This window comes from Trichosurus vulpecula, chromosome 9, assembly GCF_011100635.1.
Source record: "Trichosurus vulpecula isolate mTriVul1 chromosome 9, mTriVul1.pri, whole genome shotgun sequence".
Classification (NCBI taxonomy): Eukaryota; Metazoa; Chordata; class Mammalia; order Diprotodontia; family Phalangeridae; genus Trichosurus; species Trichosurus vulpecula.
The window spans coordinates 113227240-113246084 of record NC_050581.1 but is presented as its reverse complement, the minus strand read 5'-3'; the positions used below and the strand labels follow the sequence as shown (position 1 = coordinate 113246084).

General features: G+C 35.6%; 1 protein-coding gene across 1 annotated transcript in view; it reads right to left on the bottom strand.

The window, feature by feature from the left end:
- The window catches only part of SETD2 (SET domain containing 2, histone lysine methyltransferase), a 157359-nt gene that overhangs the window by 24030 nt on the left and 114484 nt on the right, over positions 1-18845 (bottom strand). The window contains exons 17-18 of the mRNA XM_036737580.1: positions 17515-17654; positions 14162-14273 (exon numbers count right to left, since the gene is read on the bottom strand). Coding sequence (XP_036593475.1) covers positions 14162-14273; positions 17515-17654 — 252 coding nt within the window. The remainder of the gene's footprint in view (positions 1-14161; positions 14274-17514; positions 17655-18845) is intronic.

Genomic DNA, 18845 nt, shown 5'->3' with positions numbered 1-18845 from the left:
GAAGGGGGGGGACAAGTAGCAAGTTGGAAATGCTAAGATAAGGGAGGGGAATCAAGAGGGAGGGTAAACTGAGGAAGGCGGCGGTCAAAAGCAAAACTTTCTTGAGGAGGGCAAGGGGAAAGGGAGAAATAAAAGCATAAACAGGGGGAAATAGGATGGAGAAAAAGACACAGATAGAAATCATAACTGTGAACGTGAATGGGATGAACTCTCTCATAAAACGGAAGAAGATAGCAGAATGGATTAAAAACCATAATCCTACAATATGCTGTTTACAAGAAACACATTTGAAACAGGGGAATACACACAGGGTAAAGGTAAAAGGCTGGAGTAAAATATATTGCACCTCAGCCAAAGTAAAAGAAGCAGGTGTAGCAATCCTAATCTCAGACAAAGCAAAAGTAAAGATAGATTTAATTAAAAGAGATAAGGAAGGACACTACATCCTGCTAAAAGGCACCATAAACAATGAAGCAATATCACTGTTTAACATACATGCACCAAGTGGTATGGAATACAAATTCTTAGAGGAGAGGTTAAGGGAGTTACAGGAAGAAATAGACAGCAAAACTATAATATTGGGAGACCTCAACCTCCCCTTTCTGAACTTGATAAATCTAACCTCAAAATAAGTAAGAAAGAAGTTAAGGAGGCAAACAGAATTTTAGAAAAGGCAGATATGATAGATCTCTGGAGAAAACTGAATGGGGAGAAAAAGGAATATACTTTCTTCTCAGCAGTACATGGCACATACTCAAAAAAACCTCACAATCCAGTGCAGAAAGGCAGAAGTAGTCAAAGCATACTTTTCAGATCATGATGCAATAAGAACTATTTGTAACAAAGAACCATGGAAAAATAAGCTAAAAATTAATTGGAAACTAAATAATCTAATTCTAAAGAATGAGTGGGCCAAAGAACAAATCAGAGAAACAATTAATAACTTCATTCAAGAGAATGACAATAATGAAACAACATACCAAAACTTATGGGATGCAGCAAAAGCAGTTCTTAGGGGAAGTTTTATATCCCTAAGTGCTTACATGAATAAAATAGGGAAAAAGGAGATCAATGATCTGGGTATACAGCTGAAAAAGCTAGAAAATGAGCAAACTGAAAACCCCCAATTAAATACCAAATTAGAAATACTGAAAATCAAAGGAGAGAGTAATAAAATTGAAACCAAGAAAACTATTGAATTAATAAATAAAACAAAGAGCTGGTTTTATGAAGAAACCAATAAAATTGATAAACCATTGGCCAATTTGATTAAAAAAAAGAAAATCAAATTACCAGTATCAAAAATGAAAAGGGTGAGTTCACCTCTAACAAAGAGGAAATCAAAACAATAATTAGGAATTATTTTGCCCAATTGTATGCCCATAAATTTGACAACCTTAGAGATATGGATAAATATCTACAAAAACGTAAATTGCCCAGGTTAGCAGAAAAGGAAATAAAATTTCTAAATAACCCCATCTCAGAAAAAGAAATCGAGCAAGCCATCAATGAACTCCCTAGGAAAAAATCTCCAGGGGCAGATGGTTTTACATGTGAATTCTATCAAACATTTAAAGAACAACTAATTCCAATACTTTGTAGACTATTTGGGAAAATAGGTGAAGAAAGAGTCCTACCAAATTCTTTTTATGACACAAATATGGTACTAATACCCAAACCAGGTAGAGTCAAAACAGAGAAAGAAAATTATAGACCAATTTCCCTAATGAATATTGATGCAAAAATTTTAAATAAAATATTAGCAAAAAGACTGCAACAACTTATCACGAGAATAATACACTATGACCAGGTAGGATTTATTCCAGGAATGCAAGGCTGGTTCAATATTAGGAAAACTATTAGCATAATTGACCATATCAACAACAAAACTAGCAGAAACCATATGATCATCTCAACAGACGCAGAAAAAGCCTCTGACAAAATACAACACCCATTCCTATTAAAAATGCTAGAAAGCATAGGAATAAATGGAACCTTCCTTAAAATTATAAATAGCATCTACCTAAAACCATCAACAAGCATTATTTGTAATGGCGATAAGCTAGATGCATTCCCAATAAGATCAGGGGTGAAACAAGGATGTCCATTATCACCCCTACTATTCAATTTGGTACTAGAAACGTTAGGTGTATCAGTAAGAGAAGAAAAAGAAATTGAAGGAATTAGAATAGGCAAAGAAGAAGCTAAATTATCACTTTTTGCAGATGATATGATGATTTACTTAGAGAATCCTAGAGAATCAAGTAAAAAACTACTTGAAATAATAAACAACTTTAGCAAAGTTGCAGGATATAAAATAAACCCACATAAATCCTCAGCATTCCTATACATTACTAACAAAGCCCAACAGCGAGAGATAGAAAGAGAGATTCCATTCAAAGTTACTGTAGACACTATAAAATATTTGGGAGTCTATATGCCAAGACAAACCCAGGGCCTATATGAACATAATTATGAAACACTTTTCACGCGAATAAAGTCAGATCTAAATAAATGGAAAAATATCAGTTGCTCATGGTTAGGCTGAACTAATATAACAAAAATGACAATTTTACCTAAATTAATCTATCTATTCAGTGCCATACCAACTGAACTACCAAAAAATTATTTTACAGAGGTGGATAAAAAAATAACAAAATTCATCTGGAAGAACAAGAGGTCTAGAGTATCTAAGGTATTGATGAAAAGAAATGCTAGAGAAGGTGGCCTAGCCATACTAGATATTAAACTGTACTATAGAGCAGCAGTCATCAAAACTACCTGGTACTGGCTAAGAAACAGAGTTGTGGATCAGCGGAATAGGATAGGAACACAAGAAGTCAACAACTATAGCAATCTACTCTTTCATAAACCCAAAGAGGCCAGCTTCTGGGCTAATAATTCACTATTTCACAAAAACTGTTGGGAAAACTGGAAAATGTTAGGGCAGAAACTGGGCATAGACCTATATCTTACACCATACACCAAAATAAAGTCAAAATGGGTTCATGATTTAGGAGTAAAGGCTGATACTATAAGTAATTTGGGAGAGCAAGGAATAGTTTACTTATCAGATTTATGGAAAAGAATTCATGACCCAACAAGAGACAGAGAGCATTACAAAATGCAAAATGGATAATTTTGATTATGTTAAATTGAAATGTTTTTGTACAAAAAAAGCCAATGCAACAAAAATTAGGAGAGAAGTAGAAAACTGGGAGAAAATCTTTACAACTAGTGTCTCTGATAAAGGCCTCATTTCTAAAATATACAGGAAACTGAGCCAAATACGTAGGAATACAAGTCATTCCCCAATTGAGAAATGGTCAAAGGATATGAACAGGCAGTTTTCAGAGGAAGAAATTAAAGATATCTATAGGCATATGAAAAAATGCTCTAAATCACTACTGATTAGAGAAATGCAAATCAAAACAACTCTTAGATACCACATCTTTCCTGTCAGACTGGCTAAAATAACAAAACAGGAAAATGATAAATGCTGGAGAGGATGTGGAAAAATTGGAACATTGTTACACTGCTGGTGGAGCTGTGAACTGATCCAGACATTTTGGAGAGCAATTTGGAACTATGCCCAAAGGGCTATAAAAATGTTCATACCCTTTGACCCAGCAATACCACTTCTAGGGTTGTATCCCAAAGAAATCATACAAACGGGAAAAGGACCCATATGTACAAAAATATTTATAGCAGCTCTTTTTGTGGTAGCTAAGAATTGGAAATCAAAGGGATGCCCATTGATGGCTGAACAAGCTGCGGTATATGAATGTAATGGGATACTATTGTGCTATAAGAAATGGGGATGATACGGACTTCATAACAACCTGGAAAAACCTACATGACATAATGCTGAGTGGGCGGAGCAGAGCCAAGAGAACATTATACATAACCACAGATATATGGATTCTGTGAGGACCAACCCTGACAGACTTCGCACTTCTCAGCAACACAAGGTACAAAGACAACTCCAAAGGATTCACGATGGAGAATGCTATCTACATCCAGAGAAAGAACTATGAAGTATGAATGCAGATTGAGGCACACTTCATCCTAGCCTTTCCCCTCCCCCCCCCTTTTTTCTTTTTCTCTCTTTTGTTCTTGTTTTTGGGTTGGTTTTTTTTTTTTGGTCCTGTTTCTTCTTTCGCATGATTCATTTCATTGATCACAGTTCTTCTCCAAAACAAAAAAAAAATACTCACCATATATGAAGGCATAAAAACTTTATAGTTAAATAGAGAAAAATTAAATGCATCCTTTTCAGATCATGATGAAATAAAAATTATACTTAGGGACCATGGAAACACAGTTGAAAATTAATTGGAGACTAAATAACCTAATGTTAAAGGATGAGGGGGTTAACAATTAAATTAGAGAAACAATTTTATCAGAGAATGATAAGACAACTATACCAAAACCTATGAAATGCAGCAAAAGCAATAATCAAGGAAAATTTCTATCTCTAAATGATTACATCAATTAACAGATCAATGAATATGCAGTTAAAAAAAATTTAAAATCCCCAATTAAATACTAAATTGGAAATCCTTAAAGGTAAAGGTTAAAGGTAAGATTAATAAAACTGAATGTAAGAAAATAATTGAATTAATAAATGCAACTATGAGTTGGCTCTACGGAAAAACCAATAAAATGAAAAAACTACTGGTTAATGATTAAAGAAAGAAAATCAAATCACTAGTATCAAAACTGAAAAAGGTGAATATACCACTAATGAAGATGAAATTCAAGCATTAGGAATTACTTTGCCCAATTATATACCAATAAATTTAATAAATTAAGTGAAATGGAAGAATACTTACAAAAATATAAGTACCCAGATTAACAGAAGAGGGAATAGAAAATCTAAATAAATCCACTGTACTGTAGAAAAAGAAATTGAACAGGCCATAAATGAGCTTCCTAAGAAAAAAGCTGAATTTACAAGTGAATTCTACCAAACATTTAAAAATCAACTAATTCCAATATTAAATAAATTATTTGGAATAACAGCCATAAAGGAGTCCTACCAAACTCCTTTTATGAAACAAATATGATGCTGATCCTCAACCAGGAAGAGCAAAAACAGAGAAAGGAATTAGACTGATTTCACTAATGAATATGGATGTGAAAATCCTAAATAAAACACTAGCTAGGAGACTATAATAACATATCACAAAGATTATACACTGTGGCCAAATGGGATTTATACCAGGAATGCAGGGATGGTTTAACGTAAGGAAAACTATTAACTGATTATATAAATAACAAAAGCAATAATAAATAGCAAAAATTCTATGACTATATCAATAAATGCAGAAAAAGCTTTTGACAAAATATAACACTCACTCCTATTAAAAAAAACAGTTGAAAGTATAAGTATAAATGTATTTTTCCTTTAAAAATGACAAGGACCTACTTAAAACCATCAGCAAGCATGATTCACAATGGGTACAAGCTAGAAGCCTTCCCAATAAGATTAAGAGTGAAGCAAGGATGCCCATTATCACCAATATTATAAAATATTTTATTAGAAATGCTAGCAATAGCAATAAAAGAAAAGCAAATTGAAAGAATCAGAATAGGCAGTGAGGTAATAAACTATCTCTTTTTGCAGACAATATGGTATCTCATTGAATAATCATTGGAGATTTTACGCCAAAATTTTTGCTAAAAGTGGTGTGTGACCATCATGTAAAGCTTTTAGTTTTATTTATTTTTAAAATTGTGCCGGTATTACTTAAAGGTCATTTATTACTAAACTGTATTGCTGGCAGACAAACTGTACAGTTTAGCTAGCATGGGAAGATGCAAGGCTTACCAATTCACGTGACTTACTCATGGCAGCTTCCCCTGTCCATCTCCTCTCCTTGTGCCTACAGTTCTTCCTTGGATTGAGTGACAATACCATTAGTATTGCAGTGCTCTAAACCCCACAAGTCTGCTTTTGTAAATAGACTGACAATGTGCATGCACTGAGAATTCTAGGCTTGCGGCTCACAATGCATGAGAGATAAGTGTGTATCCATATGCCACTGGTGAATACATTCTGCTCTGTTTACCTTTTAAGCAGTGTGACAAACAGAATTATATTATGCGACAATTACATGATGAAAGGTTATAAACCAATTTTTGGACTAAAAAGAAAAAAAGGATGTGATAATTATGTGGTGGCAAGGATTATGAGGCGAAATACAGTACTTGGGAAATCAGATTCAACTAAAAAGCTAGTTGGAACAATTATTAATTTTACCAAAGTAGTAAGATATAAGATAAACCCCAATAAATCATCAATACTTCTATGTATAACAAAGCCTTGTAAGAAGAGATAGTAAGAGACAACCCCTTTTAAAATAACCATAGGCAATATAAAATACCTGAGAGTATATTTGCCAACAGAAACCCAGGAACTACATGAACATAATTATAAAACATTTTTTATATAAAGTCAGATTTAAGTAATTGGAGAAGTATTAAATGTTCATAGGTAGGCAGAACCAATAATGAAAATGACCATTCCACCTAAACTAATCTACTTATTCAAAGCTATCCCAATTAAATTAACAAAAAACAATTTTGAGCTAGAAAAAATAACAAAATTCATTTGGAAGAACAAAAGATCAAGGGGATTAATGAAAAAAAAAATGTAAAGGAAAGCACTTTAGCAGCACCAGATCTTAAACTATATTATAAGGCAGCAATCATCAAAACTTCCTGGTACTAAGAAACAGAAAGGTGGATCAGTGGAACAGAGGAGAGACATACAGTACACAGTAGTAAATGCTTACAATAACCTTGCACTTGACAAATGTAAAGATTTAAACTTTTGGGATAAGAATTCACTGTCTGGTAAAGACTGCTGGGAAAACTAGAAAGCAGTATGGCAGAAATTGGGTATAGATCATTATTTTACACCATTTACCAAGATAAGGTCAAAATGAATACAGGACCCAGATATAAAGGGAGATATCAAAAATAAATTAGAAGAACATGGAACATGTTACTTACTAGACTTACAGATAGAGTAAGAACTTATAGATGAACAAGAGAGCATTGTGAGATACAAAATGGTTAATTCTGATTATGTTAAATTGAAATGTTTTGTACAAATAAAACAAATGAAGCCAAGATTAAAACAAAAGCAGAAAACTGGGGGAAAAATTTCATAGACAGTTTAAGGTCTCATATCTTAAACATATGGAAAACTTTGTCAAATTTATAAGAATGAGTTATTCTCCAACTGAAAAATGGTCCAAGTATATGAACAGACAGTTTTTGATAAAGAAATCAGAGCTGTAGTCATATGAAAAAATGCTTTAAATCATTATTAATTAGAGAAATGCAAATTAAAACAACTCTGAGACATCATCTCACTCCCATCAGACTGGCTAAAACGGTAAGAGAAATGACAAATGCTGGAAGGGATGCGGAAAAACTGGGACACTAATATACTGTTGATAGAACTGTGAACTGGTCCAACCATTCTGGAGAGCAATCTAGAAGGATGCCCAAAGAGTTATAAAACTGCGTATACCCTTTGACCCAGCAATACTACTATTAGGTTGGTTTCCCAAGGTGATGAAGGAAAAAGGAAAAGAACCTATATGTTCTAAAATATGTATAGCAGCTCTCTTTGTGGTGGCAAAGAACTGGAAATTGAAGGGACATCCATCAATCAGGGTTGTGGTATATGACTGACGGAATACTACTGTGCTGCAAGAAATGATGAGCTGGTTGATTTTAGAACAACATGAAAAAACTTGCACGAAATAATGGAAAGTGAAATGAACAGAACCAAGAGAACACTGTATATAGCAATAGCAATATTGTTTGAAGAATAACTGTGAATGACTAAGTTATTCTGAGTATTTTAAATACTCAAATCAATTAGAAAGGACCTATGAAGGGTGTGTGTGTGTGTGTGAGTATGTGTGTGAGACAGAGAGAGAGAGAGAGAGAGAGAGAGAGAGAGAGAGAGAGAGAGAGAGAAATGGTGACCTTCTCTAGGGAGTGGTGGCAAGGGAGGAAGGGAAATAGCTCAGAACTTAAAATGCTACCAAGAAAGAAAATCAAATTAAAAAAGATAAAGTAGGGGGAGTTATCAGTAGGCAAGTGTACAAAAAAATGCCCAAAGAAACCATTTTTAGGACTTGCATATTACACTGAAGAGCAAAGCAAGTGAGATCCTTTAGACACTCTTTTTTTGGGGGGGTGGTGGTGGTGGTGAAGTACAAAAGAGTTATGAGGTAATAGGCTTAAAACAAATTAAACAGAAGGCTACACTGAGGGTCTCCTAGTGGAATACCTGAGCTGTCACAGAGGTGCATGATAAAAGGCTAGTCCTCAAGCACCCCTCTGTAATGTAATACGACCTATCACTTCAGTTTTGCTTTACTTATCCTCTCCTTTGGTTTCTCTAGCCCATTCCTAGGCACCAAATGGATGAGGATAATGATGGTAAATACTGACATTTACAAAGCACTTTGAAGTTTGTGAAAAGCATATCATTTGTTCCTTGAAAACATACTTTATCACGGATATTTATCAAGAAGCCTTTGCTAACCTAAGTAGTGTCAAAAGGGACACAATTCATTATACTCCATGATTTGCATGTACTTATACATATGAGTCAGGATCTGTGTTATTTTAAAAACAAAGGCAATATTTGCTGAGTGCCACTACCTCATCTCATTACTAGCATTTCCATAACTAAGGGTCTGATATCCAATATCACACGTATATATGAGCTATTGCAAATACATGATAAAGAGCCATTTCTGAATAGATACATGATCAAAGGATGTGAATAGTTCTCAAAACTACTTGGAGAATTAACTGTAGACTATTAACAACCCATAAAAAAGAAAGCTCCAAATCACCAATAAGAGAAACATAAATCCAAACAATCCCAAGGTTCTACCTCACATCCAGCAGATTAGTGAAGAGGATGAAAAACTACGAATAGTCAGTAAGAGAGAAATTGTGGAAGGACAGGTACTTTAAGATACAATTATTGGTGAAGCTATGAAGTGGACCAATTATTTGGAAAGCCATTTAGGATTATAATAAAGACATTAAAACATCTATACCCTTTGATCCAGAAATCCCACTGATGGCTAAGCATACACTCAAAGGAAGTCAAAGACAGAAAGTTCTCACCTACACCAAAATATTGGTGCTAAGTACTGCTATGACAGCTCTTTCTGTGACAGAAGTTCGACTGGAAACCAGATAAATACCTATTAACTGGGAAGAGTAGCCAAATAAATTGTGATACAGGAATGGAACTGAACATTAATCCAATGTCTATAATGACTACTATGAAGAATACAGAGGCACTGAAGACTCATACGAGTTGATGCAAACTGATGCAGAACCAGGAAAATAATATATACAATAATTATAGCAAAGTAAATGTAAAGAACAACAAACAAAACAAAACTGAACACTGGGAAATTAGGACAGTGATATATGGAAATGAAGATGATGTAAAAATAAAAATATCAGAAATACATTGTAAAAATTTATTTTTATCATTTGATTACCAAAAGTATCAAAATGATATAGGTCTCTTGACAATCGGTTTATTTTCAGTTACCTTTCTTGGCAACATAAATCACTGGGATACTTGACTAAAAATTGAAAAAATTTCTTCTTCTTTGGATTTAAGATTACATCTAGCTATTGTTGTTGTTGAAGATATTGTTGTTCGCAACTTTGATTTTATTCTTAGTTAAGAAACCTGATTAAATTATTCATCTAAGTAATGAAAAAAAATTTGTACCTTGCTGTGAGGTTTAGATCTTAAAAAAGAAAAGTGTTAAAGAACAAGGAATTAAGATTTCTTCTGCCCTGGTTCTCTTGATTTTGTTCTGACCAGTCTTTCAGAATATGCTCCATATTACATGTTTCATGATCTATTAAAGAGAATAATGGCCAGACAGTGAATTTCAAACCTGAAAATGACTGAAATACGGCCTTTTTCTTCCAATGTTCAGATCTAATCAAGCAGAGAGAAATAAGGTAACACCTGAATTATGTTTCCTTCAAGAAATTTAAGTGTAAACTTTGGAAGTCTAACGTATTAGGTACTTTAGGATGAACCATAAAACCCAGACTGAATCTATAATGGATTCCCACATAAATAAACAGCATCACACCCACATACTTTTCACCCAAAATCACTGGGAATCACGTTACGGCAGTGCACTTCAATTATTCTGAAAGTTGCTGTGTTCCTTTAAAATTCTAGGGTAGATGTTGAAAATGTGTGACTTTATATGGGGAACCCTGGCCAAGCAATAGAACTGAATCCCTAAAGACCAATTTTAATCCAGAAGTTCCAAGTGGTGATGTTGCTGAATTCTACCTTCAGTCAGATTACTGATGTTGATCTTATAATTTAGGGATGGGACCAAAAATGTTAAGAGACAAACTCTCGACTACTGTCACATCCCTCTATCCTCCCTTTTGTGGCTAAACTCCATGAGATGGCTATCTATGATAAGTGCCTCCATTTCTTTTACTCTCATTCTCTCCTTAATTCTCTAAAATTTGGCTGCTAACGTATCATTCAAATGGAAATTGTTTTCTCCAAAGTTACCAATGGTTTCTTAAATCACTGTTATCTTCATCCTTACTTTTTCTATGCAGCCTTTGACACTACTGATTACCTTGTCCTTGGTGATCTCTTTTCTCTAGGTTTCTGTGACACTGCTCACTTCTGGTTCTCCTAATCATATGAATGCACCTTTTCGGACTCTTTTGCTTGATCTTCATTCAAGTAAGGACTCTGTCTTGGGACTTAGGTTCCATGAATTTAATTATCATCTCTACTCATCCACCCTTAACCTCTATGCTGACCTCCAATCTCTAATCTCCAATTGCTCATTGGAGATACTGAATTAGAAGATCTGAACACGTCCAAAACGGATCTCATTTTCCCTCCCCTTACTGTGGAGATCATCATCCTCTCAGTCACTCAGGTTTGCAACCCAACTCTCTCTCTTTCACTCCCCATATCCAATCTGTGGCCAAAGTCTGTCAATTTTTCCTTAACACCTCTCACATGCACCTCCTTCTCTCTTCTGACATTGCCATCCCCTCAGTGTCGGCCCTCAGCATCTCACACCTGGACTATTGCAAGAGCCTGATGGTTGGTCTGCCTGTCACAAGTCTCTCTCCATTCAAGTCCATCCTCTAATCAGCTGTCAAAGGATCTTCTTAAAACACAGATGTGACCATGTCACACCCTCCTACTCAAGAAATTCCAGTGGCTCCCTATCACCTCCAGAATTAAATATAGAAATGTCTGACATTCAAAGCCCTTTACAACTTGCCCTGCCCACCCCACTCCAACTTACCATTCTTTGTACATCTTGTACCACCCCATGTACTCTTCAATTCAGTGACATTGGCCTCCTTCCTTGCTGTTCCTCAAACAAGATACTCCATCTCCCAATCCTAGGCTTCTTCAAAGGTTGTCCTTCATGCCTAGCATCCTCTCCCTCCTTGTTTCTACCTCTTGGCTTCCTATAAGCCCTAGCTAAAATCCTATCATCTACAGAAAGCCTTTTTTGTCCCTCCTTAATTCCAGTGAGTTCCCTCTGCTGTTATGTCCAACAAATTTTGTATATAGCTTGTCTACACATGGTTGCTTGCCTGTTGTCTCCCCTGTTATTCTATGAATTGCTTGAGAGTGGAGATCGCCTTTTACAGAGGGCACATAGTAGGCACTTAATACATGTTTAACAACAGACCAACTCAAATAGTGATCATCTTGATTCATCCTCGGAGTGTGCCACAAGATCAGTAGACAATACATTATCTCTACTGTTGGACATTATGGGTGTGATTACTATTGTGCTACCCCATCCCTAGAGTTTTAGTTGATCCCTGAGTTAGGGTATTTTTTTTTATCAAGAATCCATAGGAGGTAATAGGGCTGTGAAACAGAAAATTAAAGGAAAAAAATGTCTTCTCAAAATTTTAATAATAACTGCCATTTATATAGCACTTTTAAGGTATATTATTTTATTTTTTTCCATACAAAACTCTAAGGGATAGAGTATTCTCTCCATTTAACAGATTGGGAAATTCAAATTCAGAAAGGTAAAACTGACTTAGACTTAATCATAGCTACTGACTTTTAGAGCCCACATATGAAATCAGGTCTTCTGAGTTCAAGTTCAGAGCTCTTTCCACTCCACATATCTCCTTTCATCTACGAAATATCTATTATTCAGATATTTTACTCTCTTCTTGTCTAGGCTTCACTGACTTCTTCCTAATATAAGCTCTGTGGACACATAGTATACACAACAAACCTAAACAACATACTAATATATGACTCCATATATATATATTTTTAGAATCTCCTTATATAGAAACTCTTTGAAGACAAGTACGTATTTCAATACTTTTACTTCTATATTTCATTCCAATATCCAGCATAGTGTCTTAACTCTATAAACAACTAAACAACAACACTACGGTTCTTTTTTCCTAAGAGACTAGGTCCTTGGAATTAAGTGACAAAGAGCTGCTTCCTTAGGCATCTAGAAGAATAAGGTAAGGGTAGTTCCAAATAATTCACAAGGTAAAAACAGAATTTTAGGATCTAAAGGATGGATTATCAGACACAATGATTTTTTTATCATTATAATAAATATAAGCTCATTTAGGATTACAAATAATTTGTTAGAATGTATATGATATATTCTTTCAGTCATGTTTTCTGCACAACAAATGGATTTATAGTTGAATGGAGTAAAGATTTTATTAATTCATTCCCATTTTATGTGCACTCTCAAGTAATACGGGCATTTGAATCCTACACCAAGGTAGTACACTGGCTAGCTACAGCTCTCTGGATAAGATTTTGTTGAAAATATCCTGCCTTTTTTATATATGTGGACCTACAACTTTGGAAAATCCTCTAAAAGAAACTTCCTCCTAAGCATCTTTGTTTTGTATTCTACAGCACCGCCCCCACCCCCAAGTTATAACCAATAAAACCCAAGGGATACAGAAGGAAAAAAAAGTTCTATTTTACTTCCAACTACCTTAAGTAATGGCAGCTAGGTAGGGCACTGGATAAAGCACTGGACTTGGAATCAGGAAGTTCCAATCCAGCCTCAGATACTAGCTATATGACCCTGGGCAAGTCACTTAACCCTTTTTGCCTCAGTTTCCTCATCTGAGTAATGAGCTGTAGAAGGAAAAGGCAAACCTCTCCAGTATCTTTGCCAAGAAAACCCCAAATGGGGCCACAAAGAGTCAGACATGATTGAAACACTTAACAACCTTAAATAATATTTGCCATACAAGTTGTGCTTTGAATTGGAATTTAAAGAATATGGCAATACAATAGCCAATGCAAATAGTGTGGTAGTAAAATGACTAAAGTGATTCAGCTGAAATTTATCAAATTCCAGTGATTCTTAACTTGCTTTTTCCACCTCTCCAACAAATATTAAATACATGGCAGGAGGAAAAAGCAACTTATTTTTAATGCTTAAGAAAACTCAAATAGGCAAGAATTCAGATTTTATTTTACTTTTTCTATCTTTTCCATCCTCCACAATCTTTTTGTCAAATGCCTAACAATATTCACTGGATGCATTATTCTGGGAGCAGAACTAAACAGAACAAAAACCTTTAGTTTGTTACTTCCTCCAGGCTGCATTGTATAGTTCTCTTTACTGTATAGTATTTTACATAGTGATTTGAAAAGGCATAAAATCCCAAATCCTTTCCTGTTTCTGTATTTGTTCCTATAGATGTAAGGGGGGAGGGAGGAATGCATCCTTTCTTGACTTTTCTTTTCCAAAAGGTTGGGGGGCAGGGAAGAATGGGAGGGGACAACAGTGGCACACAAAATGGGATTCTTTAAAAAAAAACTTTTAAACTACAGACATTTGTGGAGGTGATCATGCAACCAGTTTAACTTCATTTCAGAACAATAATAAATGAACCAGGACTGAATAAACACTGATTACAACTTTCAGATGAGACTATAGTTTAAAAAGAGGAATAGCATCTTTTAAAGACATCCTGAGATAATGTGGACTATTATTCTTGTGAAGGGAGCAGCGACAGACTACTTTGCTTCTTGTGAATAGGAAAAAAAAAAAAGGGCCACGCTCACCTTCATGGGGTTTTCATCATAAGTTGGTGTTCCCAGGTCCATTTCAGCCTCATGTTCAAGGTTGGCCTCATCTCCTGGGCTTTCCCAAGTAGGAGGATCCCACTGAGTTTGCCTAGAAAAAAGATAGGTGAATACTGACTTGTTTAGAGAAAAGTAAACAGGTCTAAAACCTCAGTGGTCTTCAGCAATAAGCACAACTCTCAACACAATATAAAAAACAAAGAGTCAAGTAGATGTGCTTACCAGTGACAATACTTCTTAGAGAATCTTTTCCTCTAGACTAGTCTATTTTATTCTCTTGATAAACTAAAATTAAGCTGGTTCAACATTAACTGGATACTTGGGACGGTCACACAGAAGGTGTATATGTAGTCTGTATCTTAAAATAAGGTTTCCCTTATCAGAAAATCAAGGGCTTAAGAAAAGTCAGTTGTCTCAAGTAAATATTTTTGCATAGCTATATAATTCTACCACAGTGTTCAGATATTTTTAGAGTGTTCAGATATTTTCAGAGTTGAAAAGGACAGAAGGGCTCGAGGTAAGCAGGAAAGTCTAAGGGGGAGCAACTGGAAACAATAAAATTAGATCTAAAAATATTTATACATAGTGTTTTGAAGACTAAATTCATAAGGTACTTAAATGTGCAGAAAAGGTTTTTAAGGAAAACACGTGTTGCTCTGAGTTTAATCACTTTTCACCTTTGTCATAATGATTTTGCTTGTATGAAAGATCAAGATTTCATGAAAGATTTCAAGATGAAGAGGTTAGGGCAGTAGCATTTTTAAAAATGTGGACATTCTTCCAAGGAAGAGATAGGCTTCCTCCTTTACAAGGCCATTCCCTCTACATGTCAAGGTATGAAGTATTTAATTAAGTGCCTACTCTGTTCTAGGCATTGTGTTGTAATCAGGGAATAAAGTGAGGAGGGGCCCCCTGAACTTGTTTTCTTGAGGTGCCCTATTTCCCAGAATAAAGGGTCCGTGCCCTCCCCCCACTCCCCGGACATAATTTGCTACTTCCCACCCTAACTGAATTCTCTCTGTGTGCTCTTGAGAGTTGAACCAGTTATAAGACAGATGCCAGTCGGTCTGCATCAGAATGATAAACTGTGACCCCTGTAGATAAGCTGACCATCTTATTTTCATGATCCAACAGGAGAAAGTAATGCTGCTCCTGCCATCCTGGCTCCCCCTTCCCTTTCTCTGCCCTTTTTCTTCCTCTTGGGGTGGGGACTGGTCCTTCTTCTCTCTATAACTTCCCCTTTTTGCTGTAATCCATAAATACCCAAGGTTCTGCCTGTATCACAAGCTTCTTTGTACTTGGTATAAGTAGCTCCAACAGGCACGCTCCTTTCTCTTGAAATAAATCAAGTTACTACTCATGTCTTGTAGAGTTATGACTTTTGGTTAACAGAAGAAAGGCAAAAAATAGTCCCTGTTCTCAAGGAGAGACAACTTGCAAGCAACTTTGTACAAACAAGATAAAGACAGAATAAAATGGGGATAATCTCAGAGGGAAGGCACTAAGACTAAGGAGGACTGGGAAAAGCTTCATACAAAAGGTGGGCCTTTAGCTGAGACTCTAAGAAAGCCAGAGAAGCTAAGAGACGGAGGTAAGGAGGAGGCACATGGGGAAAAAGGGAGTGTCCAGTGAGGAACAACAAGAAGGCCAGTGTTGTTGAATCACACAGTACATGGAGGGGAATAAGGTATAAAATTGTGGAAAGGAAGGAAGGGGCTGTTATGAAAGATGTTAAAAACCAGAGGATTTTATATTTGATTCTGGAGATAACAGGAACTCCCTGGAGGTTACTAAGCAGGAGGCTACTGTAACAATTTAGAGGTGAATTGATAGGGGCCTGTACCAATGTGATTCAGACTTCCTTTTAGTATAGGAAGACGTTATGGTTAAAACTCTCAAGGCCACTGGCTGCTTTAGATAAGTTTCCTACTGAGGCCAAATTTAACAGCACTACCTTCAATGAGCTACAAGTATCTTAGCACTGGGGAACTGTTTTTATAAAGTGTCCAACAAAAGACTTAAGAAAACAAAGGTTGGTTCCTTTATACTACAAACCACTTTCAATAGCAAACAAAAATAGCTAACATTTTAAAAGCTCTTTAAGGTTTGCAAAATATTTTATAAATATAGTCAACCTTCAACTTTTGCAGGGGTAACATTCTTAGAAAATGGCGTGAAAGTAAAAAGCATGAATGCTGATACATTGAATCTATGGAAAAAAGGAGGTTATAGTCCTATGACCACCAAAAACTTATCTTCTGCTAGAGATTGCTGAAAATACACTTTTCTACATACAATTGTTTATAATAAAACAAACACTAATAATATGTATTTTTCTTAACATAGTAGCTAACTGTGAAATAGCTCATAAAATGCAGTACACAAAATAAAACTGGTAACATGTAAAACATCTTTTCACTAGTAATTTCCTAGAACTCTGCACCCGTTTTGTGCTAACATCTCAATTAAAAAAACCCCACTGATTTCAGACAATATTCACTTTTCATAACATAAAATCTACAGTACCGTAAATATTATACAGCAAAAAAACTCTTTAAAATTAAAACTTTTTTATCCTGAATCTTTCCTTCTACTATGTCAATAGGCAGTGTGAGGGCATTATGCCACATTATTATACTGGTGTAAACCTCTCTACTACGGCTGCTCTCCGAAAACCAAGAGTGGGGTTGCCAGGATTTTAATCATTGCTGTTGGAAGATTGAGACTGGTAAGGTCTTAACATCAGCTCCAACACACTCTCTTTCACAGATGATGGATAGAGCGTTGAAGATCATGAAGGATACATAGGTTTGAAACAGTTTATCAGTGTTGTCTGCTTTGTGCACAATTGAGATCCTTAAGGGTCTCAGAGTATGGGAGCATAGCAAGCAGAACATAGTAGGCTACCAGCTGCTCCACAAACTTGCATACACTGTGCCTCTCATTTTTTTCTTCACTGTGCACAGCCACAAATGAGCCTGACTGCCAACATGAAAGTGAAAATAAGGTTACTAATAAAATTCCAAGGATGTTTAAAGTTGCAAGCCATAAAACACACAAATGTTGAGGATCAACTGTACTATCATCTCATGTGGTCCTTTCAAGTTCATATAAAGTCACTGCTAGTTCCTGAACTACTTCAACAAAGATGTTTGCATTATGGTGGCCATGTGTTGCTGACTACCCTTAAAAAACAGCTACTGTCATTCTATTTAGGCCTCTGGAATAGCAAATGCCCAAGCAATGACAAACACAAGACCAAATTCTGCAACTGTTAACAACTAGACAGTTACATAAGAAAAACTACACTTAAGGGCCAAACATGATTTTACCTTGTGATGACATGGTAATAGTAGATCTTTCCCTCTGGATCCCGGGCCGTTTTCCAGTTGGGAGGCAAGACGATGGTTTTTGGCTTAGGAGGTGAAGGTGGTGGCAAATCCAGGAGATTATTTGTCACAACTAACTCTGGCTAAAGAAAGCCAAAAGGAATTTGTGGTCAGTGGTGGTCCTATCTAGGTGAAAAGGACAAAAAAAACCCTTTCATTTTGTAGCAAACAATTAAAATGTACAAATGCCAATTGATGGACTGAGCTTTTTATCTGACTTACATTCTAAAAATTTTAACATGAAGCTTATTTAGCCAGGGGAACAATGGCACCATTATCTGCAAAAGAATGCACAGGGAAATAGGAAAATCACTTTAGGTTTCTAAAATTTCATCAGCACTGGGTTATGAATACAATTACAAAACCAAAGAATGTCAGCTGGAAGGGACCTTAGAGGTAATCTGGTCCATCCTTTACATGGCACAACAAAGTCCTTTACAATTTACAAGTGAGTATCAACTCTTTGTGAAAAGAAATCAACTAATGGAGGCACTTTAGAAAGCTTTAATTGTGATGAAGCATTTTCTTTTATCAAGGTGAAACTGGTCTCTTCAACTGTCACATGTTGCTATTGGTCTTGCCTCCCTCTGAGGGTAGGGAGAACAAGTCTAATCTCTCTTCCACATGACAACATTTTGAATACCAGAGGACCTCCTCCAAGGAAACTGATGACAGAAATAAATGTCTAATAAATACCAATACCGGTGGTAGCCAAGAGCTAGAATGTGTCCACTGATATGAGAAGGAATGAAAAAACTGTCATATGAACACAATGGATTATTACTATGCATTTAAGGACAAATATCAACAATTCAGAAAAACATGAGATTTGTATTAATTATACAATCCAAAATAAGTACAACCAAGACATATACTACAACACTGTGAATGAAAAGATGATGAAGAATAAATCACAATCTATTTAACTGAAAAATAAAATGAAGGTCTCAGAGATAATGAAACATCTTTCCTCTATCACCATGAAGAAATGTGAACACACATATATTTAAAATTTTTATCACTTTATCAGATTTTTTTTTGCTTGTTTGTCCTTCCTTTAAGCAAGGCTTCAATGGGGAGAAAGAGGGTACTTAAAATGCCCAAAAAATAAAATACTCTTTTCCTTTATATGAAAACAATCATAAAAGTCCCTAAGTAGCCTCCTCTCCAGATGCAACATCTCCATTTCCTTTAGTTGATCCTCATGTAACATTCCCTACTTCTGCCCCGCTTGCTTTTTGGTGGTCATTAGCACTGTCATCAGAGGAAAAGCA